The sequence below is a fragment of the Poromitra crassiceps genome (assembly GCF_964638095.1).
Source record: "Poromitra crassiceps genome assembly, chromosome: 2".
NCBI lineage: Eukaryota > Metazoa > Chordata > Actinopteri > Beryciformes > Melamphaidae > Poromitra > Poromitra crassiceps.
The window spans coordinates 55109034-55135583 of NC_139624.1; the positions used below are offsets into that span (position 1 = coordinate 55109034).

At 45.6% G+C, this 26550-nt stretch overlaps 1 protein-coding gene across 7 annotated transcripts in view; it reads right to left on the reverse strand.

Moving 5' to 3' along the window:
* Positions 1-1825: 1825 nt before the first annotated feature.
* kmt2e (lysine (K)-specific methyltransferase 2E) overlaps positions 1826-26550 on the reverse strand; it is a 78130-nt gene continuing 53405 nt past the window's right edge. For 3 of the 7 annotated variants that reach the window (XM_083632150.1, XM_083632145.1, XM_083632149.1), the window contains 14 exons: positions 26121-26219; positions 23113-23184; positions 20517-20702; positions 18305-18361; positions 17376-17693; positions 13315-13617; positions 12645-12795; positions 12232-12458; positions 12082-12138; positions 10663-11217; positions 8154-8410; positions 4331-4410; positions 4154-4233; positions 1826-4067 (listed from right to left, as the gene is read on the reverse strand). In XM_083632150.1, the coding sequence (XP_083488276.1) occupies positions 3048-4067; positions 4154-4233; positions 4331-4410; positions 8154-8410; positions 10663-11217; positions 12082-12138; positions 12232-12458; positions 12645-12795; positions 13315-13617; positions 17376-17693; positions 18305-18361; positions 20517-20702; positions 23113-23184; positions 26121-26219 (3462 nt within the window). In that variant the 3' untranslated portion in view covers positions 1826-3047. The remainder of the gene's footprint in view (positions 4068-4153; positions 4234-4330; positions 4411-8153; positions 8411-10662; positions 11218-12081; positions 12139-12231; positions 12459-12644; positions 12796-13314; positions 13618-17375; positions 17694-18304; positions 18362-20516; positions 20703-23112; positions 23185-26120; positions 26220-26550) is intronic. The other 4 variants (XR_014552490.1, XM_083632146.1, XM_083632148.1 and 1 more) reach the window with 4 other exon arrangements.

Genomic DNA, 26550 nt, shown 5'->3' on the forward strand with positions numbered 1-26550 from the left:
GCTGGGATGGGATATAAAATATCAAAGTTAGATTATTAGAATATTATCAAAAGTCATTTTGAGTTATGTAGCCTAGTTAAATTGCACTTAACTGAAAATGTCATTGACAAGTATCAATGCTACACAAAAAAGTGGCTAGTACTGCAGGAGAAAATGAAGCAATCCAGTCTGTCCAAACTTTCTCCAATCTAATCTCATCATGACATGCAGGGGCTATATTTTGCTAGCCCATGTATTTAAAAATAACTTTTCACTTTGTTCAAACAGTCTTGCTATAGTATTTTTGCATTATACAGCGGCTTCCCTCGTCATGTTTTATAAAAATATCAGTGCAAATTGCAAAATGAAAATAGGGAAATATCCTGTCTGGATACAATTAAGTGTCACTGCAACTCTGTGTAAACAGTAAATATTATCTGCTGTAGGTTACTCACCTGTGTACTACATAGATTGCTGTATTGTTGAGAAAGGCCTGGTGAATTTATAAGTACCAAAGCTATAGCTTTATGTTATTTTTTGAGAGAAAGAGATTTCTCGACTGCTGCAATAATTTCTACTACAAATGGTAATGGCAGACTGTGCAGGCTAGTTTGATCCCTTCAGGGATGTGTCTCCAGAGAGCACATTGACATTCTGCTGGGAAAATAACATACCTTAAATGTTTGGTGATGATTGTAGCCTATCTAAATAACATGAACTTGAGTCATCTACTATAATCTACAAGTCACTACTGTCATCTACAGGATTTAAGGCAAGACAGAAATCTCCACTTGTAGCACTTGCATACACTCAACTTTACAGTTTTATATAGGCTATCTATAACATTGTTTTTTTTTTACAGTGGGGTTTGTTCATATATCATTCATAGCCTGATTTATAGAACATTTTATTCCTAAAAACTGTGTTTTTTTTATGACTTGACAATGGAGTGATAAGAGATATCCAAAATCCCCTCTGTAAAAACCATTGGCTCTAATATGTCAACAAAATTAAACAACAATTTTGAACCTGGCTTTATTAAATGGAAAGATGCGCATGTTTAAGTCGACAATGCTTCATTTGCATAATTAAATATAAGATTTCAGAAAGGTTTCATGGTGATATCTATTAGTTACAAATGTTTCCCTATTCATGGGGCGTCTCACCTTAAAGGAGGATGTCACTGAATTTCAACACTTAACAATGTTTTTTGAATGTGTCCAAGGCACACATCAGTCCTGCCAATGTGTGATGTCATATTGATGTACAGCTGCATTGAGAAAGAACTGAAAATTGATGAGACTGGGTAGGATAGATTTGCTGGCGCAGATTGTGTCGTCCAACACACATTTACATTTCCCATAACAAGGTGACAGCAGCCAATTGCAGCAAGATGTTTGGTCTGTGTAGTAATGGATTTGGATTTGTTTAGCACAGTGCCTGACAGCGTTACCCTGTAACAGCAGAGACTGTCAGCAGTGTCAGGTATGTGTTTTCAATAAAATCAAAGTTGTGATCTATCAAACATCTCTTCGAAGTGGCTGGTTCATGTGGTAGAAATCATTAATGACTATGCCATTAAAACATATTTATTTGGTTTAATTTACTCTCTCATTCTGTGTGTGGGAAAGAATGTATAAGAAGACACAAACCAAAGGTAGACAAACACACAACAGACTGGAACGAGCCTTTCTCACAGGTATATCTCAGCCTCTCGGCAGTAGCTTGTTGCAGTCCTTCAATGCTGTCCGTCTTGTGTCCTGGAGGGAGACAGTGACGCCTGTCAACAAGGCTGGCAGCGGAACGTTTACCCAGACAGAGACACATGACACAACAAGTGGTATAAAACTGTCATTACAGTGATTTAATATAATGAACCATGAAAATAGCCAACCAGTGCAGTGTCTGTGAGTCTCTCCCCTCCGCACAAACATACACTCACACACACAAATAATAAAAAAGACAAAGTTGAAGAGTCCAGGGGGGGAAATAAAATTAAAATAATGCTACCGTCACAGAAACATTCAGGTTTGCCAAGAGAGCATTCATATTTACAACCATATTCCAAAATGGGATGGGAGCGAATTGTACAAGCATAGAAAAGAAAAGAAGCAAATATTTACAACCTGTTCCTGGTGAAAGCTGGAGTAACCACCTATACATTAAATTACACTTTCTACAAATAACCATTGATATTCAAAAATAAACCGCTAACGTCCTACCTGAGTGAGACCACTCTACCTCAGAAGACTACAAGCACTCATTACACTACAACTCTTTCTCTCGTGCTTTCCACCTCTGACTCTCACACCAGACACGCACACGCACACACGCACACACGCACACACACACACACACACACACACACACACACACACACACACACACACACACACACACACACACACACACACACACGAGTGCAGCCTCCTGGGGCAGTGAAGCGGGCTCCCAGAAGGGTTTTTTTCTGAATCTCTGTAGCGGTGCACAGATATTTGTTTTTAGACAGAGGAATAAAAAAAATAATTCTGTTTTTTTCTCTATACAAAAAGCTTTCTCTTCGCTATAATGAGCCACTAGATTAAACAAATAAATGGTGTAGAGAGCATACAACAGACAAGAGAGGAAGAGGAAGTGAAAGGAATAACTGACAAAGGTGGTTGGGGGGGTATAGGCTGGAATGTCCATTCATTGATAAACAAAGTGCGGGGGTCCAAACAAGAAACGGGACAGAGAGCTTTCCACTCCATCACAAACAGGACAGAGAGCTTTCCACTCCATCAGAGGAAGGATATATAAAAACAAAATGAGGCCAGAGAGAGGGTTATGAGCACCGGGGGATCGTCCATCTTCGTTTCTATACAAAGTCTGCTTTGAAGATTATTTCAGTCTTTTTTTTATAATTTTCCCGTCCTTTTTTAAAAAGTACCCTTTCATCCCACTTTCATCAGCTGTTTTTCCATTGGCCATGTGTTCAGGTACATAGAAAAGATATCTACAGCTTATGTTACATGCCCCTCTCACAGTTTGTAGTAGGGGGCAGCCAGGCCCCACGGCAGGGAGGGCGGTCAGTGCCACCCCGTGCCCAGGTACCCCGAACTGTGGAAGGGGGTCGAGGACGCGGGGGCTCCACGAGTCCCACTAGGCATCTGGGAGGCCGAGGGCTGCGCCAGGACCGGGCCCGGCTGAGTCTGTTGGGGGGGCGGAGGGGGAGGGGGAGGCAGTCCCGTCTGCTGGTGGGGTGGAGGGTAGGAGGACGGGGGAACCGAAGCGTTGGCGGCGGCACCGGGGTGCAGCAAGGCCGGCTGGAAAGCCCCTAAGTTGTGAAAATGGTGGGGCTGCATGGGGGCGGCGGTGGAGGGGGCGGGGGGAGGTGGCGGAGGAGGAGGTGGAGGGGTGAGCGACAGCAGGGTGGGAGGCTGCTGCTGGGAGGCCTGGGCCTGCGGGGGAGGAGGAGGGGGAGGGGCAGCCACCAGTAGGAGCTGCTGCTGCTGGATGGGAGGAGGCTGCAGGCTGACGTGGAGCGGGTGTGGGGGTGGAGGGGGAGGAGGCGGCGGGGCGGCTGAGTTCTGGTAGTGCACGCCGTGGGGAAGAGTCTGCATCAGGGGCTGGGAACCAGGAGGATAGGGGGACGTGACGGCAGGCTTGAACCCGGGGAAGGGCCCGGTGGCCGAGGCGCTCTGGCTGGGGAAATAGGCTGCCGAGGCCGGCGGGGCCGGTGGAGGAGGAGGGGGTGGTGGGGGAGCACTCTGGGCATTGTACTGGGGGAAAGGGGCTGGGCCGGTCTGAGCCTGGGGCTGGGGTTGGGTCTGAGGCTGGGGGGAGAACAGCGCCCTCTGGCTGCGGAAGGTCGAGCCCTGAGGCTGGGGCTTGGGAGAGTGGAGGAGGGAGGGACCGGGGTAGTGGACGGGGGAGGAGGGTAGGGGGGAGGCATGCAGCTTGGTGGGGGTCAGAGGGGCTGCCTTGGGGGCTGTGGGCTTGCTTGGCGGCTGGCTGGTCGGATTGGGCGTCCGAGGCTGACCGTCGCTCTCTTCTTCCTTAGCTGGCCAACTGGGAGGCTGCAGGGCAGCAGGGCCAGGAGAGCAAGGCTGGAGGGGGGAAGACACACAGTGTTAGCACTTTGTGATGACTAGTGGGGATGAGAGGGATTTACAGCACCATAGTGTTTTCTTACTGCATGTGTTGGGGTCTTGTGTAGACTCGGAGATGGACAATCCCTCACTGCTGGCGTATCATCACCCTCCGTTTCTCCATCTAGAACAAGGTGGAAGATAATTACAAAGGAGTAAAAATGCCTGAAATTACAAAAGACTTCATGTGGATGACCGTGTTTCATTGTCATTATTCGCACCTGTTTCTTTATCCTTGCTAAGCAGCAAAGCTCTGTGATAGCTGCGTTCTCGGGCCTGCTCCACAGAGGTGGACGACGTCCTGAGGAGAAACATCAGTAACATCACAAGTCACAACCTTGTTCCCAGTAGGACAGCAAGACCACATAAGCTACTGAAGTGTATACACTACATAGGCACAATATGAACACAGTATGAATTATGGAAAATAAATGACACTTGGGGCACTATTGACAAAGATCTTGCTGGTTGACTGACCCACATTCAAATTCTGCTTAACACATTGAATGCCAGCCATGTTTTCATTCCTGTAGGTAAGTTGTGCCAGGGGTGTTTTTGACGATTCTGGCTCATTTTAGAACAGCCGAGGATTCTTTTCTGTTAAGAATTCATGAACACCAATCATCTAAAAATAACTAATAGAATGTGTGCTTTCTCTGTCTAAAAGAGTTAGTTTGCAGAGTTAGTAGTTATGTAGATATTAGCCGTTGAGTACAGCATGGTTTCAGCGTCTGGAAATTTATTCAGAGATAAATGGCTTTTTGTGAAACAGTCACTTTAACCATTCATTTTTGGCATCAGTAAGACCGTCAGACATTCTAAACAATAGTTTTGAACAGTAATTTCCTCCATAACAACAGGAAACACCCCTCTCATTCAAACTCCTCCCTCCGTGTGTCTTCTCCTCCTTCCTCCTGGCTCTAACAGCGGGCGTGTCAGAAGCGCGTTGCTGCTGCCTGCCTGCCTGTCTGCCTGTCGGGCAAGACGAGTCTGAAATGGATTACTGTAAAATCGCGGCGCCATTTCCTTGAATGGCTTGCTCCCGCGGTGTGTGTGTGTGTGTGTGTGTGTGTGTGTGTGTGTGTGTGTGTGTGTGTGTTCGCGCGTTGCTGCGCGGCTCTGGGGGGAAGGGATCTCTGTCCGTTCTGTGTGTGTGTCTCGGGCTTCTGACTGTAAAATCGCCATCGAAGAGGCGGCTGCTTTTGGTCCCGTGGCTTTTGGGTCCCATGGCTGTGGCTTCTCTCGGTCTCTGTCGCCACTTAGTGGTCGGTAAAATAGATTACACACATGCTCTTGCTCCAAATAGTTATCTCGAAGATGTAAAAGGGGTTGATTGATGTCCCACCGTCAAAAAAAAAAAATGTTTATGTAAGACGAGTTAGCTCGTCCTTGGCACTTAAGCGCTGGATTATGTAAGACGAGTTAGGTCGTCTATGGCACTTAATGAGTTAAGAGGCCGATTTTGCTCTTTCCCAAGCTGAAAAATACTATACATTTTAGATGTAAAAACATTAAAGCAATAATCTCAAAGATTTTCATGTAAATAAACCTATTCATGTCAAGGACCTAGGGGTGTCGCGGTACATGTATTCGTCCCGTGGATTCACGGTATGGGCGTCACGGTTCGGTGCATGAAGCGACACGACAAATACGTTGAATCCAAAAGGTGGTGAAAGCACCTAAACGCCACAGGAGAAGACACACCAAAACAACACAAGGACCATCGAAATCGGCGTTCACTGAATGGAACATTTTGTGGAGAGGAAACATTACCAGGGGTCGCTCCAGCGTGTTTACAAGCCATAGCTTCCAATCTACTAAACCAGGAGTTCCCAACCTTTTTTGTGCCAAGGACCAGTAGATACATGGGAAAAAAGTTGCGGACCGGTTGTAAATTTTAATGGTTTTAGTTACATATATATTTACTCACCAGGTGGTGGCAAAGGGTAAACAACAGCCTTTGTACTGTATGTAGCCTATACAGTATTTATGTTTTTGTTTTAACTACAAACATAAATAAACATCAACTTGAAACTATGTTTCAACTACCACACACAGCCTATAATATTATAGCCTATGTTTATATAAAAAAAAAAAAAATGTATACATATATTTTTTTGGACCGGCTCGCGGCCCGGTACGAAATGCTTTGCTGCCCGGTACCGGTCCGCGGCCCGGTGGTTGGGGACCACTGTACTAAACCCCAACAATATTGAAGCGTCCAGCTGCCCCCCCTTTACCGTCGTCAAAAAAGCGAGTGCAAAGCAGTATCCTAATGACTTTTATGACTCAGGCGATAAGCTGTTTTGCAAATTCTGTCAACATCAAGCCAATGAGGTAAGCTTGCTAATGTAACGTTACGTACCGGTAGCCACGATGCGCAACTATAAGGACTTTCCTTTACTCCTTTGGAGTTGAGCGTCGTGGCTAAACATTACATAACACTGACAAAGCTGTTGTTAACTTGTAAACAAGCAACTTACATCGCGTGAGATGACAAGCAAGATGTGGTGAGGAAGAGGGGATGACTCCTTGTTATGTTCCAATAATCCATTATGATGTCCGAACGTAATCATTATGGTAAACAAAACTCGCATCCACTAACGTTAGCCTACTTACTTGGGAAAGTGAAAGCCACCCCACTGTCTGACAACTACAGTGGGGGAGGGGTGGGTGGGAGTAGGCTACTCCACATGCACTCTGTTTACAAACTTGTATAAAGATTTAAAGTGCCTTTGCCCTGTCAAACAGCTGGAATACAGACATCTGAGAGGGAGGCGCACCCTGTCCAGCTAGAGTAAAACCTTTTTGCGTGGATTGCCTAGATCTTATTAAATTGTGGACATTTATTAATTCCCCCTTATTAGACACTATTTCTGTTGGTAAAATGAGCATAAAAAGCAAAACACAGAATTCAGAAAAATTCAAAGGGAAAAAAACAGAATTTGTGATTTGTTGCTTTTTTTCTCCGTTGTACCGTATTCGTACCAAACCGTGACCCCAAAACCGAGGTACGTACTGAACCGTGACTTTTGTGTACCGTGACACCCCTACAAGGACCCCTAAACTGACACAAATTAGACCACGGATCCCCATTTGATTTTGTCGCAGGGTCCCCCATCTGATAAGATTTTAGCTTTTAGATGTTTGATTAAAGAAAGTGTATGATACACGACCATAGTAGTCATACATTCTGTCATTGTGTTACTTACGGATGGAATTATAGTGAAAATAAATGATTCCCCGTTTTGCTGGGGACCCCCTGGAACCCCCTCAAGCAGTGGTGTAGTGCAGGGTATATGCTGGTATACGGCGTACACCCACTTAGGTGGGGGGGGGGGGGGGGCAATTTGTCAGCAGGGCACCACAAGAGCCTACTTTCAATATAATATGCATGCCTCAATTACTTGAATGCTTCCATTATTTTGGCAGGTATTTAGGTTCGGAACCTAAGGTTCCAATTAACAGTCTGTATGAAATTCTTGTGCCAATGGACTAATTCAGTAATGTTCTGCAGGTACCCTGTGGACAAAAGCGGTAGTGTTCCTGAACACCAAGTCTCCTCCTGCTGTGACCAGCGGGTTGGCCAAGCTGTAACAGGCCGGCCAGGGCTTCTCCGAGCCCCGCTGAACATCGAGCCTCCCCCGCTCTTTTATTTATTCCATAAGGTTAACGTTATTGGTTATTCGCCGGCCAGAACAAAAATTACAACCAGTTTCACATGGACGTGAACACAGGAAGTCCCGCTGTGTGTGAGCGCACAGGCATTTAGAAAGATGATATCAAAATCGCCGATCTCCTCGCTGATGGTCTCATTTGCTGATGTAGGTAAGATATGAAGCACCAGTATAAAATTCTGACCGTTTCCTAACCAGTTAAGAGTTCCTCATGGCTGCATTAAGAATATACCTGCTCTTTCAACAAAATACAATTAGTGGTTAAATATATGTGAAAGCTACGATCCTTAATATATTCAAATCCACTCTAATCAACAACAGGAAAGTCGGTAATGTCTTCTCCAAGAGCATGTTTCAGAGCGTGTACCATTGTCCTTCTCCTGCCTCCTTCTCTCCAGGAGCCTCCGTCTCCTCACTGTCCTGGGGCTCCTTTACAGGGGCGTTGTTGGTGTTGCTTGGAGCTGTGGGAGCAGGCGGTAGAGAAGGTTCACCGCTGGTCTCTACGGCGACAGGGAAGGCGTCCACGGTCAAAGGCGGCAAGGTGGAAATGGGAGAGCTGCACTCGGTCTTGGAGCCGCTGCGCCGAGCCTCACGCTGACGCTTCCTGTACTCTAGCAGGGATACCTGGGAAGATGCAGTACGATGACGTAATTTACGAACACAACAGCAAGTCTACTGTAACACCAGGAGGGGGCAGCATTTCAACAGTCTGCAGTGGACACAAAAGGGCACTTTGTGGCATGCAGTCCTTTCATCCTGACTTGAGATCATCTGATCCGCATTGTTTTGTGGTGTGAGTGATTTGAAATTTGAGCCAATAAGAACAATTCAAGCCATAACAGGGTCTGATCATGGATTTCTACTTGCCTACAAACTTTTTCTATGTGCATATGACCCTCTGCAGACCATTTAATGTGGACATGAGCATTTTCTGCACATTATGTGCAGAAATGTGCATAATTGTTTTTCACTCTTTCATTATGCGCTACATATTTCAACCGACATACGATGCTTAGCGCTGTAATCCATACACCCCCCACCCCCCACTACTCTCATTCATAAATTACTTCATATGTTTCTAGTGTTATGTAACTCCCATTTGATCTATTTTTCTTTACATTTTCTTTTCCTAGATTAATCATTTGCTGCTGCAACAAACTTTTCCCATCAGGATCATTAAAGTTTTGTCTCATCTTGCCATGCAACACAGCTCAAAGGGGCTTACAATAACAATTAAGCCTCTTCTAAACATAAGCCTCTTCTAAACATGAACTGTGGATCATAGCCATAGAATCAGGTCCGACTATCCCCCACAGGTACCCTGCTAGACATGACTCAATAAACCAGTGATACTCAACTTGCGGCCCGGGGGCCAGATGCGGTCCGTGATAGGGTGCCAAGTGGCCCACTGGCCATTTTCTAATTCACAATGAAAACTATAAAGTTCAACTGCGCTCCAGCTAAATTCTCAAATATCGCCACCTGCTCACCACCCAGGTACTTGTATGTACTAACTAACTTAATTTAACCTATCCTGTGTGCACAAAATTGTCAGACTAAACTCCGGCTGACACCCCAAATACCTACAATCCGCTACAGAAAAATGTATATTATTAATGTTAGTTTATTAACTGGCACCTGGCCTCCTGTCATTTTGCAAAAGTGGCCTCCGGGCAAAGCAAGTTGAGTACCCCTGCAATAAACCACTTTCTAAACATGGGGAGAAGCTCCGGCGTGGTAGCCTACTGCAGAGGAAAGGTACAGAACAGGCTACAATTCTCTGCTCTGGATCAAATTATTTGTTCGAATGCTAGTTTTTAATGCATTTATTCCTCTAGTATTCATCTCAGAGATCGACTTTGCAGCGGGAATATGCCTAGGCTATAGCCTATTTTTTCGGCACGTCATACGTCATTCTTGAGCCACATCGTTATAGAAACAGACAACATGCACGCTCCTATCTGCATTTGCAGACACAATATGAGCCAATATTTCCTCGACATTGCCTTGATGAGAAAACAATGCAGCTTAAAACGTGTTGGCATGGGGAATAGGCTAAACTCGTCACGGAGAGAGGAGTGCAATGTGAGCTCCCGGCTCTCTCTCTCCCCCGAACACAGGCAGAAAAAAAAATCCATATTCACAATTCTCAAATGAATTATAGGCTACATGGACCCATGTCATATTAAGTGTTAAAAATTCAGCAGAAACTAATTTTAAAAGGTCAGAACGAAAATGTGTTTCTGGTGAACGAATTTCCACTTTAAACAGCGTGCGCTGGAGAGACAAGTGTGTTGCTTTTCTCTCCCACCTGGCTGTGGCTCATGTCTATGGGCTGTGTTGAGTGTCCTCACTCGCTGATCATGAGTTTGCCATTTAATTCATTGATATGCAGAATGATTAATTACCCTAATATAGGCTACGTGAACGTTAATACTGCGGGCACTTATCACTCAATAGCCTAAATATCATCTCCTTGTTAAATTTTCAAACTGGCAGATGGAAGAAAAGAAACCATTAAACTTTTAGAGTAGGCTACTTGTTTACTCATCAATTTGGCTCTCTTCCAAATAATCCAGCCATGTAACTACATCCATTCATGAAATTATTAAATAGCACAGGGACATTTATGGTCTGTATGTGCTCGCTTAGCACGTCTTCCATGCCTCCGGAGCATCTGCTGCGACCTGCTAAACAGCCGCAGGCACCGCGATGTGGAGCTTAGACTAGGGCGTAGGTGGTATATCCTCCACAGTCGCGGGAGTGCACTCAGAACAGAGACTTGGTTGTAAACATGCAGCACATTTGACTAAGGTGCAGTTATGAGTAGGAGATCACTGCATGTTTACAAACAGCTTTAAACTGTTGCAGCTCACCTTTTTCTTCTGTGGGGGATTCTGCGACGAGCCCCCTCCCTCTCCGGTGCCGTCCCCACTCAGTGACCGAGAGAAACCCAGGGAACTCCCCTCCTCTGTGCAGGGATAGAAGAGCTGCCCCTGGCCTTCACTGAAGGGGGCTGAAGAGCCAACCACTGGCCCCGTCCCCACAGTGACCCCTCCTGCAGCACCAGCTGCAGCCTCAGGCCTGAAGGGAGCTGCCAGGGGTTCCAGCGTATGTGAGGGGGTGAGATCCCTCAAGTTGGAGTTGACTGGAGAGAAGTTCAGGCCAGCTGGTCCAGCAGGGCCTCTCTCTGGGCTTTTTATCCAGCCAGTATAGGAGGAAGAAGCAGCTTGTTCTGTGGAGGAGGCCGCCTCACTACTGCCTTCCACGACCCCAACATCGGCGGCCCTGTCCTCTCCACCACAGTCCATGGACTCAGCAGTGGGAGGTTGGGGGCTATCAGGCATCAACACCTTGGCCTCTGTCGGGAGCCCATCTGAACTGGGAACCCTGACACAGGGGGAGGAGAGCAGTGAAGGGGGACGATCGGCCTAGGAAAGGAGAGAGGGATCATCATTACGTGACACAATGGATGAAAATGCATTATTTTCCAGGTGAGTAGAGTTGGAATGAGCAAGGGAAGTGGACTATGAAAACCCTCTGGGGAGAGAGAGGAGAGGCTGCATGCCAACTCTGTGAGCGAGGCCTGCGCAGATTAATATTGCGAATTTGTGATGCTGGGCTGCAAAACCCGATACACTGCACGGATATTCTGTTAGTTAGGTTAAGATTAGTCTCGCTGGCCAGACTCCTCTCCCTTCCGTCTGAGGAGTCTGGCGCCGCAGGTCTCCATAACTGGGATAAACCCTCCCCTGCTCTACTCTGCTCTCCCATTGGAGGCGTCGGTTTCAGACGCTGCCGGATTTCCGCTCCCCGCTTAAGAAGCTCTGTCATTGGCTCCGACCATGTCAATCAGAGTGGCTTCCGCTCCCTCTTCCCTGTGTGTTGCTGTAAATAGTCCCCTGCCGCCTCAGGGAAAACAACAACGCTAACTAGCTAGCAAGCTAACGGCAGAAACTTACACGCTAGCTCGTTGCTACACGCTGAAAACGGCAAGTTGGATTGTTTGAAACTATTTTCCAAGGGCACTGCCGCTAAGCGTCGCCCATCGCAATCCCACTATGGAGACCTGCGGCGCCAGACTCCTCGGACGGAAGGGAGAGGAGGCTGGCCAGCGAGACTAGGTTAAGATAGGACTGTGCTACTAACTGACCTCTGTTGACACCAGCTTTGCTTAAACATTAACATTTTTCCCCTTATGTCATAACAATATTGCATCAAGAGATATCGGGTTATTTTGAGAGAGAGAGGGAAAAAAACAGCTTGAGTTAACTCTTGGCATCTCTTCCACTCACCTCTTGGCTACTGGGTCTGTGGCTGCCTTCTGGGGAGCTGTCAACTGAAGATTCACTCTGCACACACAAGGACAGATGTCAACACCTGACTCCCTTTCTTCCCGTATGCAAGTGTGAGAACCAGGGTATTTTTAATATAGACTTTCTTACCTCCTGTGGGGCACTAAGTGTCTGTGTTGGGGTAGTAGGCAAGGGCTCTGCACTGGGCTCCTCAGTACGAAGACGTGGGGGGGTGGCCAACAAGTGGGGAGTTGTGGGTGCCTCCGATTGGTCCATCCTGGTGGGCGTGGCACAAGGGGATCCGTATGGTGTTGAGTTCTCAGACATGCACGCATCTAATGGACTCAACCGCCGCTTTTTCAGAGGCGTGGGCAACTCTGTAAGAAGGAAAATAGTGTGTGCTGTAGTTGGGTATTTCTGCAAGTGCTTTTATTCTGAAGTGAACTTTGTTAAAAGTGGGTCAGAATATGTCTTACTACTAGAAAGCACATGCAAATATAACAAAGTTTTGACCAATTAAAAGGAGAATTAATTATCAGAGACATCGTTTATAACTAGCTTACCTGGGAGTGAGCAGTTGCCATTGTAGGGTAGAGGGCTGTCAGAATCTCCATTGATGGAAGGGCTTAGAGGGCCCTCACAGGGCATGAGGAGGCTTGGTCTTCTGGCTGGGCTGGTAGAGCCCTCCTCCTCTAGAGCCTGCTTCAACCATCGCTGTAAGAGAGAGGACATGTTTAGTAACTCAGCAAAGGACATATTTGAATGAAAAAATTCCAAGCAGCTAAAATCGTGGTAGGCCTGTCCCTCTTGATATTAGTGACATGTCGTTCACCATAGCCACCAATACAGATGATCCAATGATTACACTTTTTAAAAATGGGTTCAAATCGAATCCGTTCATCCTTGAGTCCAGGTGGACGTTTTTGCCAAATTTGAAGAAATTCCTGCGATATCGCGTTCACGAGAATGGGGCGGACGGACAACCTGAAAACATAATGCTTCTGGCCACGGCTGTTAGCTGGAGCGGATGCATAATAAAAGAGGAAGGGAAAAAAGGAGAACATTTCTAGCTTCATCTAAAATTTAAGGACGGATCCACATAACTCTTTCTTCACAGATGTTTCAGTTACGCACGGAGGAGAGAAAGGGATACCAAACGAGTGTAATGTACACTTTCAGGAGACATGCTTTATGAAAGTGGGTGCCACAAATTGGTGAAGTAAAATACAGTACCTTCTTGCAGGAGCCGGTGGTCGGTGGCGTCTCTGGCAGCTCTCTGGAGCGCCTTCGCCCAGTGGGCACCCCAGGGGTGGTGGGGCTGCGGTTGGCGAGGAACGGGGAGGAGAAGCGGACGTAGTGTTTGGGCGTGCTGTAGATCTGCGGCAAGCAGGCCATGCCTGGCAGGGCGTTAAGCTGAGTGGCGAGGACTTCAGGGTCGCTGCTGATTCTCAATGGCCTCTCCGGAGTCGGCTCTGGGGTTCGCATCACCACCCGCTCCTGCTGCCTTTCACCCACCCACTCACTCACAAAGTGCTGCTGCAGAAGGGGAGAGAAGATGCTTTAGTGAAGATATGACATTTACAAAGTGTCCCCCCCCCCGATTTTTGATCCCATTTTTAACCCCCATTAGTGCTAATTCAATTTATTTATCCTGGTTGCTACTCCACCCTCTGCCGATCTGGGGAGAGCCAAAACTGGCTCCATGCTTCCTCCGAGACATGGGCAGTTAGCCAGCCGCTTCTTTTCACCTGACAGGGGAAGCTTCAACGGTAGGACATGGCACGTTGGAGGTTCACGCTATTCCAACCAGTTCCCCTCCCTCCGAACAGGCGCCCTTAACTCATTGAGTGCCATGGACGAGTATGTTCGTCAATTGGTTTAGTAACGTAGAGTGCCAAGGACGAGTATGTTCGTCAATTGCGTTTTTTGACGGTGGGACGTGCATCAAAGCCAGATCCATCTCCTGTGAAAGTATGGTGGCTGTTGAATGTGTAAAAGCTATTTTAGGGACCCATTAGGTGGCGACAGTGCTCTCCAGATTAGAGAAAGGCGAGGAAAAAAGAGAGAAGAAGTAATGGGGAAACGGAAATCGCATCGATATGCGTGAAGCATAACGTTAGCTGTGCCTGTGAACAGCAGTCATCTGCTGCCACAATTGAGCCCCATCCGTGTCCGCTGCGATAGCCCCTCCATATGATTTAGTTGCCGACACCAGCCTCTTTCTGAAAAGTTACATTATTCTCAGCTGGGAGCGGGCGACAGGCTGTGAAAAAGCGGGGTGCAGCTGACTTTTCAGTGTAGAGCAAACGCACTCGCAGCAGAGCCCCAGAGAGACACTCCCACTCGGACTCCACTGGGAGGAGGAGGAGGAGGGGGGTGGGGCACGCAGGGCACTACAGCATACAACCATTGACACAGACCCAAGCAGCAGCAGGCTGATGCACAGAGACAGGCAAACAAGCTAGAATAGGCTATCTGATGCCCACCAGCAGTAAATCAAGACCAGCAAGAAGGTGTAGGGTCTGCGCACGCAGGGGCCAGCGCTGCTGGTTGCAGCTAAAAAATATTATTTGGCCAAACAAAATTCCTTTGTTTTCACTCTTTTATTGAAGGAAATTATTTTTGAGGTGTCAGATTAGAAAATATTAGCTTCAGAGTCAATGATGTGCTTGAAATGCTTCCTTTCACAAAAGGCTGAATATCTCAGATTCTAAATTGAAACGTGTCTTTTTGCTCAAAACAACCTATCTTCTCCGGCTCATAACTAAAGAACGGAAAATGGTATCAATAAACTTTTTTTTGCAGATGATAGAAGAGAGTCTCATCGTTCTTTGTGCGTGTTCGGTGTTTACATAGTAATATCACACAATATTCTGTGGGCCTCGAGAAATCACTGAAAACGCTCTGAAACTCTGGCACTGGGAGCGTCCGTTCTCCAAAAGTGGCTGGCACTCAATGAGTTAACGACCAGAGGAGGAACCACATTAGCAACCAGGATATTACATGTTTTGGTGAAGGGGGTTCCTATATGAAGGAAACCCCCGGGAGGCACGGGGAGAACATGCAAACTCCCCACAGAAAGGCCCTTTTGACGACCCCACCCGGGCGGTGGGCACTCGAGGACATGCGGACGGGCACGCATTCCTTCAGCGTTCACAGCGTCCCAGGTGGGAATCGAACCCAGGACCTTCGAGCTGTGAGGCGACAGCGCTTACCACTGCACCACCGTACCCCCCTTTACATTTACAAAGTGTCTGACAATCATCATGGTTTCCATATATTGATTATATTTGGGCAGTCCGCCAAGATAAATGAACACCTGCCCAAGCCCATTTTTATTTGAGGTTTATTTCACAGGCTTTGTGGCATAGACACACAGTGTTTTCCATAAGCACCGGCTGCCGGCTAATTAGCCGTACATTAAACCAGTGATTCTCAAATGGGGGTCCGGGGACCCCCAGGGGTCCGTGGCACTTTGCAAGGGGGTCCGCACAAAGTTTTCAGGAAAATAAAAATAAATACTTTTTTTGTGTGCAAAAGCTTCATAGTTCAACGAAAATATTTGATGCTTTAAATCTAAAATGGTTCATGGATTACATTCTAATCTAACAAACCTATCAATTTAAAAGTCAAGCACGTTACCTTGGAAACAATTAAGCTTAGCCCAAAATCACAAATCAGAATGAGGGGGTCCCCGGTATATTTTCTATCTTGTAAGTAAGGGGTCCTTGGCTGAAAAACATTTGAGAACCTCTGCATTAAACAATTTCGAGCAGAGTACTTTTTGACTGTCAATTTCTGACCATAGCCCTGGAGCCTGGAGGAGGCGAGCGCCATTGACACCGATTAAAGTAAATCTTTTGTGCCAACGGCAATCAGAGCGCTAAACAAGAAATAATTGATCAAACTGTGTATATTGTTTGGACTGCACTTACTGTATTAGATATTGTATGCCGCTGTGTCATTCCTAAAAGTCTGCACCTTTAATGTGCTCAATGCACTCCCAGAATGCACTTGCACTTGTAACTTTTAAACCTATGTAGGACACTGTTGTAGTTTTATATTTTTGATATTGCGTGTGTGTGTGTGTGTGTGTGTGTGGCTATGTGTATGTGTATATGGTGTGTACAGTGTGTACACGACGTACTGCAACAGACGTGTATGACTACCACCTGAGTTTCCCCTTGTGGGATAATAAAGTTGACCTTGTACCTTGTACCTTGTACCTTGTACCTTGATTGACAGCACCAGAGCGGAGTAGTTTCAAAGGTTTTAAATCCTCTGTTAAGAAGTGGCTGAGAGAGGGTCAGTCTTGTGGCACCTATAGACAGTGTGGTCTCATATCCTATTTATTTTGTGTTCTGACATTATTTATTTTACTGCTACTGTGTGATTTCAGTGGATTGCTATCTACCTCTGTGTTCTATTTCACTGTTGTGCGCATTGTATCTGTATTACCTTGCCAATAGTACTTTTTTTTTTATCATGTATCTTGATTGTTTAGACACTAGGATTTTCTTTTAATTTCTGTATTTGATATGTACTGTTTGCGCACAGTAGTCTGTGCGCCCAGGGACTACAGATGCAAATGAGCTTTTAGCTATTTCTGGTGCAATATATTTATTGTGTACTGTCCCTGCTCAAATAAACAATAAAGATAAAGATAAAGAGCCAAGCCCCGTCATTTCTTTTTATGTAACGTCACTCACATCATCACAGTCAGACACATGGACCAATGTTTTGTTTTGTGCGACAACGCGCTGCTAACGTTAATGTTGCCTGGATACTAGCCCTCATTTTTATGGACACAACGAGGTAGGTAGGCTACAGTACACAAAGGTTTGAAGTACATTTGATTGATATAACCATGCACGTTTGTGATTATTAGCGTTAAATGGACTTGATTAATGTTAGGTTCTAGCCGTGACACTAAAATGGTCCACACAGATAACGCTAGAAGTTAGACCGTGCTGTGTCTGGACATGTTGCTGCAGTGTTTGCATGCGCAAAAGACTGAAATGCATTGTTATCAAACTGTTATTGCTAACAATGTCTAGTTTGGCTATAGAGCTAACCCTGGTTGTTTCCGGGTTGAAAATTGACAAAGTCTTCCTTTAAGTGCCTGACAATTTGAAATATTTGGCTCAAAGCCACCCAAGTAAATTGGCAACCTGTGGAAAACACTGTAGAACATGCTTCAGCAGTTCAGCTTTAGTGAATATGTCACATATAGCAAACTGCCTAGTAGTGGTGGCATTATTGTTGCCAAGGCGGAAATAGAAATGTAGCTGTACCTTTTTAGTTTTGAAGTTCTTGTGGCTGGAGCGGTTTCGGTCAGGTGTGGGTGAGTGTGGAGGGCTGGCGTCCGGGGCTTGGGAGATGACCTCAGGTTCCAGAGTGATGGGTATCTCTCCTTCAGGGCCCTCATTGACGAGGGGCTCAATGCACTCTACTGGAGAGCCAGGTTGCAAGTCAGAACAGGTGCTGATGGTGCGAGCTCGCCGCCGCTGCTGGCCTATGTGCGTGCGGTTCCTGGAGAAACTCTTCCTGTTCCTTGAGCCTTTGACTTTAGCTGGCTTCAGTCCTGGCTCCTCTTTCACCTCCAGCAGCGGCTAAGAGAGAAGAAATTGTGTCATTCCAATATAGTTCACGATAAAGATTTGTCATTATGTAAAGTAATCAAGGTGAATTCATCATTTCATTTATTAAAACGAGGCAAAAGCGAACATGTCTTCCCCATATATTATGCAGTCCCCCACTGACAAATGTGTCTCCTCGTTTTGACCTGTATGTAATTGCTATGTACTCATTGGTCAAAGTAATTTTTAGTTGCTAGAAAGCTTAGTGAGATTAACAATTTTCCAAAGCTTAATCAAAATCAGATCAGTGGATTTTCGTGTTATGCCATTAATATTGAGATTGAAAACAAACACAACTTTGACACTCTACACAAGCATCAAATAGTCAATGTAAAACTCAAATCTCACCTTTATAATGTATAAATTGCACATATTAACCAAAATATTAATGATGACCTTGACAGGTATTAATTTAGGCTTGATCTCAGCAACAGAATAATGGCCATCAAAGTGAATATCCTATCAAGTTACCATTACCAGTGCAAATCTCAGACAGTGGAATAAGCAGATGATAAGATTTGTAAGGAACAATAAAGAAGTCCAAGACTAAGATACAAAACGTTGTTGCCAAAGGAAGGCCCTACCATGTTTGAAGGACTATGTAGAAGCACAGATGACACCTCTGGTCCTTTCGTGTAACCCTGAATATGAAGCCAAATGGAAAAATATTGAACCATTGCCGCTCAACAGACCTTTACAATCTCTGATAGTTCTATTCACAGTCAAAGATCATGACATTCATAGGCGATTTAAGATTGAAAACGAGAAATACTGCCTCGCGGTTGGATGCCTCCGCCAATAAGTCACAGTCTACACCCATGTCTGTCCAGATTCATACAAGCACAAATACCTTGAAGCCCACGGCGCGTTGGTGTGGACATTCAGACTTATGGCACCAGCCCCCACCAGCCACACCCCCCTAGCCACTCACTCTACTCACCCTCAAACCCCGACTCTCTACAACCTTCCTATCCCTAGCTATGGCCTTTTGTGGCCTCTTTTACCGAGCCCTGCACCCTTCCTTGATGGAACGGACGGACTTGTGGTCACAGTGACCTTGACCTTTCACCATCTAAATCTAATCAGTTCTTCCTTGAGTCCAAGTGGATGTTTGAGCCAAATTTGAAGAAATTCCCTCAAGATATTGTGTTAACGAGCATGGAATGGATGGTCGTGAGGTTACAGTGACCTTGAACTTTGACCACCAAAATGTAATCAGTTCATCCTTGAGTCCAAGTGGATGTTTGGGCCAAATTTGATGAAACTCTGTCAAGGTGTTCCTGAGATATCGCATTAACGAGCATGAAACGGGCGGAGGAGAGGCCACAGTGAACTTGAACTGACCAGCAAAATCCAATCAGTTCATCTTTGAGTGCAAGTGGATGTTTGCGCCAAATTTGAAGAAATTCTGCCAAAGTGTTTCTGAGATATCGCGTTAACGAGCATGAAATGGCCGGTTGGTCGTCACACTTGAACTTTGTCACCACCAAAATCTACCGTAAATTCCGGACTATAAGCCGCGGCTTTTTTCCCGTTTTTTTGGCCTTTTTTGGCCCCTGCGGCTTATATAACGGTGCGGCTTATCTATGGATTTTTTCAAAAAAAAAAAAAAAAAAAAAAAAAAAAAAACTCTCTTTTTTAGCACTCTTTCTAACTATAAATCCACTTCTGTTTTAATTTCCTCTCTTGCCCTCTTTTAACAACATAACATAACATAACATAACACAACACAGGTGTTGTGTTATGTTGTTTTGTTGAAATGTTAATAAATGGGAGCTTCCTCAAACAGCCATCTCTTTCCCGACAATCCCCTCTGTGCATGAATCCTTACATATGGTAATTAAACATTAAAACACAATTAAAAAAAAAAAAAAAAAAAAAACCCATTAAAACACCCACGGCTTATAGTCCGGTGCGGCTTATATATGTAAAAAACAGTCAACTTTGCAGGTGCGGCTTATACTCCGGTGCGGCTTATAGTGCGGAATTTACGGTAATCAGTTCATCCTTGAGTCCAAGTGAACTTTTGAGCCAAATTTTAAGAAATCCCATCAAGGCATTCTTGAGATATTGCTTTAACAAGCATTAAAAGGGGCGGTCGTGAGGTCATAGTGACTTTGAACTTTGACCAACAAAATCTAATCAGTTTATTGTTGAGTGCAAGTGGATGTTTGAGCCAAATTTGAAGAAATTCCCTCAAGGTGTTCCTGAGATATCGCGTTAACGAGCATCGGACAGACGTACGGACAACCCGAAAACATAATGCCTCCGGCCAGGGCTATCGCCGGCGGAGGCATAAAAAGACTAATAAGACTAATAAGATGATCCAAACTTCATGCCAGCAAAGACTAAAGATACAGTATAGATATTGTATAGCAGATCACACCCACATTTTCTGGACTCATCCAATTATAAAAGATTTTGTGGTTTGATGTTCATAATGTCACTATTATATTGGGATTTGACATTGAATAAATTTGTCTCTTTCTACCTACGTAAAATAAGCAATAGCAATACACTGGCTTGTAAAAGTACCCCCTACTTTGAATCAATAGATAAGACATTGAAAAACAAAAATGGATATAAAGATAAAAGAGGAGTACAATTGGACCTAACATCCTAACATACCAAGCATCCTCGCCCTCACCACAAATTCCATCATGGGGGGACAATTACGTTATGTTATGTTATTGCAACCTAGCTGGATCTGGTATGGTACAACTATTTCTATCACTCTTCCTGCATTCATTAAACACACAGAACAAGAGGGTTTACTTTGTCATTTCCTGTGCTCACCTGCATTGGACCTGGAGAATCTGCCATCTCGGGCGTGGCTGGGGCCTCCTCCTTGATGTCACTGCGGCACCCGACCTCTGATTTGTTGCTAGCGATTCTATCCAGGGCCTGCTCCCTGCGTTTCTCCCTCTTCTCCATCCGGGCAAAGGCTTGCAGGATGGCCTCCATCTTCCTCTCCTCTCGTGTCTGCAGAGAGTTAGAGGTGGGGTTTGGGGGGCGGAGAGGAGGAGAGAGCAGAAGCATTAGTCCATGGTAGGGGTCGACCGATATCATTTTTTCAGGGCCGATACCGATATCGATTATCGGTAATCAAAATGACCGATAGCCGATATTTGGAACCGATATACATTTGCAGTAAAAATAAAAATCTTGGTGTCAAAATTTTAAATAACACAACTCGTTGTGGAAATGCATTTTCCTCAGTTTATCCAACTGCAATATTAATTGAAAATATTCACATTAAAGTGTTGATCTGTGTGTGTGTGTGTCACAACCTATAACCTGTTCCCATTTCCATGTGTATGCTCACTCTAGTGGAGACTTGGGAACATCAAGACACAGCTGTGGAGACAAGGGTGTATTCACACCTCTAGGTCGTTTGGCTTTGGTTGGATTCAGGGGCTTAATTTATACAATTGTTGCATTTGTGCCTTGGTTCGTTTGTGTTCACACAGCCACAAATCAAACCGGTAAATACAGTAAGAAAGCAACACATCTGACTACAGTGTGTAGGCTCCAATAAAACAGGACAGGTTGCTGATATGGGATGGGATTCATGGCTTCTGTTCAGATATGAAAGACGACATGTTTCCAACCATATAAAGTTAGTCAGACTTTTCTAGTAGAACAATGTAGCCTACTATATCTTATACTGAAGTAGAACCATACTGTAACTGTAGTAGCCTAGGCTACATTACAGGTTCATTTGAACAAAACATTAATTAGAGCAGCTTATGGAATTTATAAATGTCCTTTGTAGCAGCAGTGTATTGACTAAATATCTGCAAATGACATCTCAAAGACAGGATGCTGTTGAGAAATATTTGAGGCTGTCTTCAATTCTGCTAAAACAGCATTGGAGAGCTTTATGCTGTTGGTATCCTATTTTATGGTTAAGTAGCCTATATTTGCATGCCTACTCATGGCTGCAGACAGTAGTGTCACGAGCAGAGCTGTGATCCCAGTCTCATCTCTCTCTCTCTCACAGCTGCAGATCGTTAAGTGACGTTAACGAGCAGGCCACTTTGTGCAAGCCGTGTGCCGTGTGCTCTCTCTCTCTCCCTCTCTTTATCTCTCTCTCCCTCTCTCGTCTCGCGCAAATGCGGGACATCGTCTCAATTTGCGGGACGCGTGAAAAGTGTTGAAAATGCGGCGCAGTCCTGCACAAAGCGGGCAAAGTGACTTATCACTGCAACAAAGTGCATTCGGCGGATTTCAACTCACGCTTCTATCAAACCTACCATATCTCCACGCTTATTACTTTGCACTGCATGCCATGCAGCCAGGGAGCGCTTCATACGAATCATCTACTAATAAGAATGATAGATCAGAAGATTGTGGTGTTTATGCAATGTCAGCCTAGATAACTATGATGTTTATTCACTTTATTGCAAGCTTGGCAGCCTGCTGCGGACTGTCAGTCAGTCCGCTGCGCTGCACAGACCCGCACAGACCCACACGGCACGCTGCTGAATGAAGGCACAAGGCAGCTTGGATTTCATCTGAGAAGCCCTCTGATAGGCTATTACTCACCAACCAGATAGCGCTGTGGGCAGGACATTTGCTAACAGCAGCAACACAGAGCAGCAACACAGAGAAACACACAGGCTGTTAGAGCTGCATTCTGAGCCAATAGCGCATTTTTTAATTAATTTATTATATCGGCAAACAGCCAATGAAAATGCTGATACAGATAATCGGCAAAATGCTGAATATCGGCCATAATAATCGGCCAAACTGATAATCGGTCGACCCCTAGTCCACGGAGGACTACTCTCCCACAGGGCCCAGAGGTAGGGCATGCAACCACCAGTTCATGTGTGTTACACAGAAAAGGCAAAAAAGCCGATCTAGCTGGGAGGATAAAAAAAAAAGCGCCGTGTACAGAGACAAGTGGGCGGGAAAGACCTGTCATATCCACAATAGGAAAAAAAAAAGCAGAAAGACGGAAAGGAGAAACAAGACACATGTTGTGAGGATATGTCAAAGTTGACTGGGATACATACCCTCACACAAACCAGGAGGTTGTCTTGTATAGCTCATCTACTGTGATCGTGTGTACGTACAGTATGTGTGTGTGTGTGTGTGTGTGTTTGTGCCACAACACAATTTTGCCCAGCTCCCGCTTCAGAAGCCAAGGCTGCCTCCACAGAAAAAATAAATAAAAATAAAGAGCACCACCTTCAGTCAGAATATCTCGTACCGTAACACATATCGAGACAACACGCATATTGCTGCATTGGTCAGGCTAAATATGTGGGTCTATAAAAGGAGACTGTTAGTATGCTTGTAAGTCAGTGGGCCCTAGGAGGTGGGGGCAAGTAGGGAGGCTGACAGGTGGGTGGAGTGGGGTTGTTTTTGTATGGGTCAAATTTACCTCCTTGTGCATCACTCCCTTCCAGCTGGAGGCTTCCCCGACAGGCAGATGGGACTGCTCCGCTGGGTTGGCCTGAATGTTCAATAAAGAGACAGCCCGGTTTAGAAGACACATGTCCCCCCTCCACATGGATACACAGAAATTGGACTGGTCTGGACTGGCCTGACGTTCTGGTGCTAAAGGATACGCAGGTACCGTAGGTGCTGGGCAGCACTTGACGTGGCTACGTCCTAGTGCACAGGACTGGAAACCTGGCAACCATGGTGCTACTTCAGGGATGCACTTTGGGACAAGAATGTACTGGAAGTCATTCCTAATGAATCTAGATAAGAAAATTGGTATTTTCTTACATGGGGACATGATGGCCGATGTTCTTAGGTTTCTGCCTTTCATAACTGCCAAACCACTCCAAGGGTTTCTCATCGTTATGGTAACCCCCCTATGTCTACATAACATTACAGACTTCTTACAGACTTGAATTAAAACTGTATTGCCCCAGCTATTACTATCTTGTCGAGTCACCAACCACCGATCAAGTAAATTGCAAGCCCTCTATGCCACTAGTAAATCACAATGTAGTCTAAGACAGAGCAACTGGGAATACATTCAGTTAAGGGGACATTACACACCATTGCAGGATCCCTTTTCAACCAACAGAGGCCTTTGTTTAAGTAGGCAAGATACCTAACACGCCCCTTCACCCTTGTTATCTCCCCTGCACCTTGTTGTAGCATGGTTAGCATTTACGACACCCACATGCATTCACTCGCACACGTGTGTGAATGCACCGGTCTCGCTTCAGTAACAGGGGTTTTCATGACCTGGGCCATATTGCACAGAAGGCAGCCGATTGGATCTCACGGAGTCGATATACATCAGATTGGCAATTAGGCCCAGCCCCCTTTTAGGGGGAAAACACAAGCCTCTCCCCGTTGACTTCAATGTAAAATAGCACCTCCCCAAAAAATTATAGAAAAATAACAGAATCAATCTCGTTTATTAATGACCCAAAAACACCATGACAAAATACATCGGAAATATTAGTTTGACCCATCAAAAATCATCATGTGACTCATGTCACATATTTACATTACAGCCCCGGCAGGTCGTCATAGCGACCGCACATCTGCCCTCCGCCTAAGTAGGCTATAACGTTAAAATTAAATCCATACACGGAACTTTTAAACTGGTTATGAAATCCTTTTGCCTCTATATGACCTACATGGGCAATGAGACCATCGGCCAGGAGAATGGATATCAATTTGTTGTTATTTACATACATGCATGTGCTGCGTGGGGGACGGGGGTTACGCTACGGGGAGAAGGGAAGCCACCACCCTGGCGGCCACTCACCAGGCAAGACAGAGGCTTCACTAAACCCCGCCTCCGGCCTAGCGGAGCAGACGTAACACACAATTACAAGGGGTTCCCAAGCAGCTGACTTTTTCTTTCTCAAAACAATTGAAAACCACCGTCATCTTAAGGCTGAGCAAGGAGATCCATTTTATTTCACCAGAGTTGAAGGCAGCAACACAAAATACATGGAAATAACAGAAGAGAATTAGCAACAGACAGACACCGGAAGTAGGTCAGAGACTGGTCATGAGTTACATGATTTTAGATGGGTCAAAGTAATATTTCTGATGTATCTTGCCCATTCTATGGCCAGGCGAGTTGTAATATATTGTCATGTCATGGTGTTTTGGGGTAATTAATAAACGAGATATATTCTGTTATTTTTCTATACATTTTTTTGGTAGTGCTATTTTACATTGAAGTCAACGGGGAGAGGCTTGTGTTTTCCACCTAAAAGGGGGCGGGAACATGTGGCGCCTACAAAATGACGTATTGCCGATCTGAAGTATGGCCCCGCCCTCTCCAGCCCCTCCTCTCTCACATTAGCCATCCATGCATTCCTCTCTCTCTCTTTATCTGGCCCATTAGCACAACTGTACGTTGGCCAAAGATGAGTCAGCACTTTAGACCTTGGGTCCAGCGTGTGAAATGGAGCTGACTACGGGGTAATTTCCAGAGTGTGTGTATTAATGTGTAGCGCGCCAACCTGTGTCTGTGTGTGTGTGTGATACCATCTCTCAGGGACATAGGGCTCTTTGGCAGGGGGACAGCGTAGAGTGGAGAGAGAGGTCAAACCAGTAATTGGCCATTTCAAACTCCTGGCTGGATTGAAGATGAGAGCTATACTCAAAATATCCTGCACACTGGGGATAGTTCCAGGACGCACAAGGCCCAAAGCACTGGCTCTGTTCCCACTGACAAGACATGGTTCTGTAAACAGGACCCGTGCCTCTGGAGGTCAATTATGGTAAATGGTAAATGGCCTGCATTTATATAGCGTTTTTATCCAAAGCGCTTTACAATCAGTAGGTAGTCTACATTCACCCATTCATACACCGATGGCGGCAGGCTGCCACGCAGGGTGCCTACACACCATCGGGAGCAAGGAGGGTTAAGTGTCTTGCCCAGGGACACAGCGACGGCAGCTGGGAGGGAGCGGGGATCGAGCCGCCAGCCCTTGCGTCATTGGCCGACCCGCTCTACCTCCTGAGCTAAAGCCCCCCCCCCTATTTTATGTGTCATATGATTTTTATTTATTATTTATTTATTTACTTATTTGGGGGGGGGGGGGGGGCAATAAATTTGAGAGAGAAAAAAACACAGGAAATGACAGACAAGCACAAGGCTTCAGTCCTGTGAGAGCCCAACAGAAGAAAGCAGTGCCTCTGGGAGAAGACAGATGCTGAGAGCGGGGGAGAGGGAACAGAAACAGGGGCATTGGCAGCAGTGGGAGTGCTAGCAAGGGTGAGTGATGGACATGGAGGGTAGTATTATGGAAAGGAATAGAGGGCAGCTACCCCGATGTAAGCCACAGCCCCCTAAGCAGACAAAATGGCAAGTCCACACCCAGAGCAACAGGAGACAGCTTTAGTTTAGTTTAGGGTATTTCTGCATGGGAGGAAGCTGTAGCCCCCTAGCTTTGGCACACTTACCATCTTCCTCTTCCTCTCTGCAATCTGTTCCTCTGACTCCATCTCTACTTCATTGCTAACGGAGGTTTTGTCTTCTAGATCCTCATATAACTCAGGATCCTGTAAGAGGGGAGAGGAGGGGGGATGGCGCTTTATCAAGGCTAAATCATTCAGTCTGGCTACAGACTAGAGAGGAGATAGGCAAGAGGAGAGGTGGGCAAGAAGAGGGGGGGCAGGGGGGTCATCTGAACATTAGGGGAAACTGGACTGAACGTTGTTTGGGTGATTTTAGTCGTCGATCTGTGTGCAAACACACCTGCTCAGAGATGCTCTTTGGTCATATAGTGCCATAACTGTACCAACATTATGTTTGAGGAAAGTTGCTTGGGCTTCTCCTGGTAACTGTTCCATTTTCAGGGTATCCAAAGCTGTCAAAGCACTCTTGCAGAAT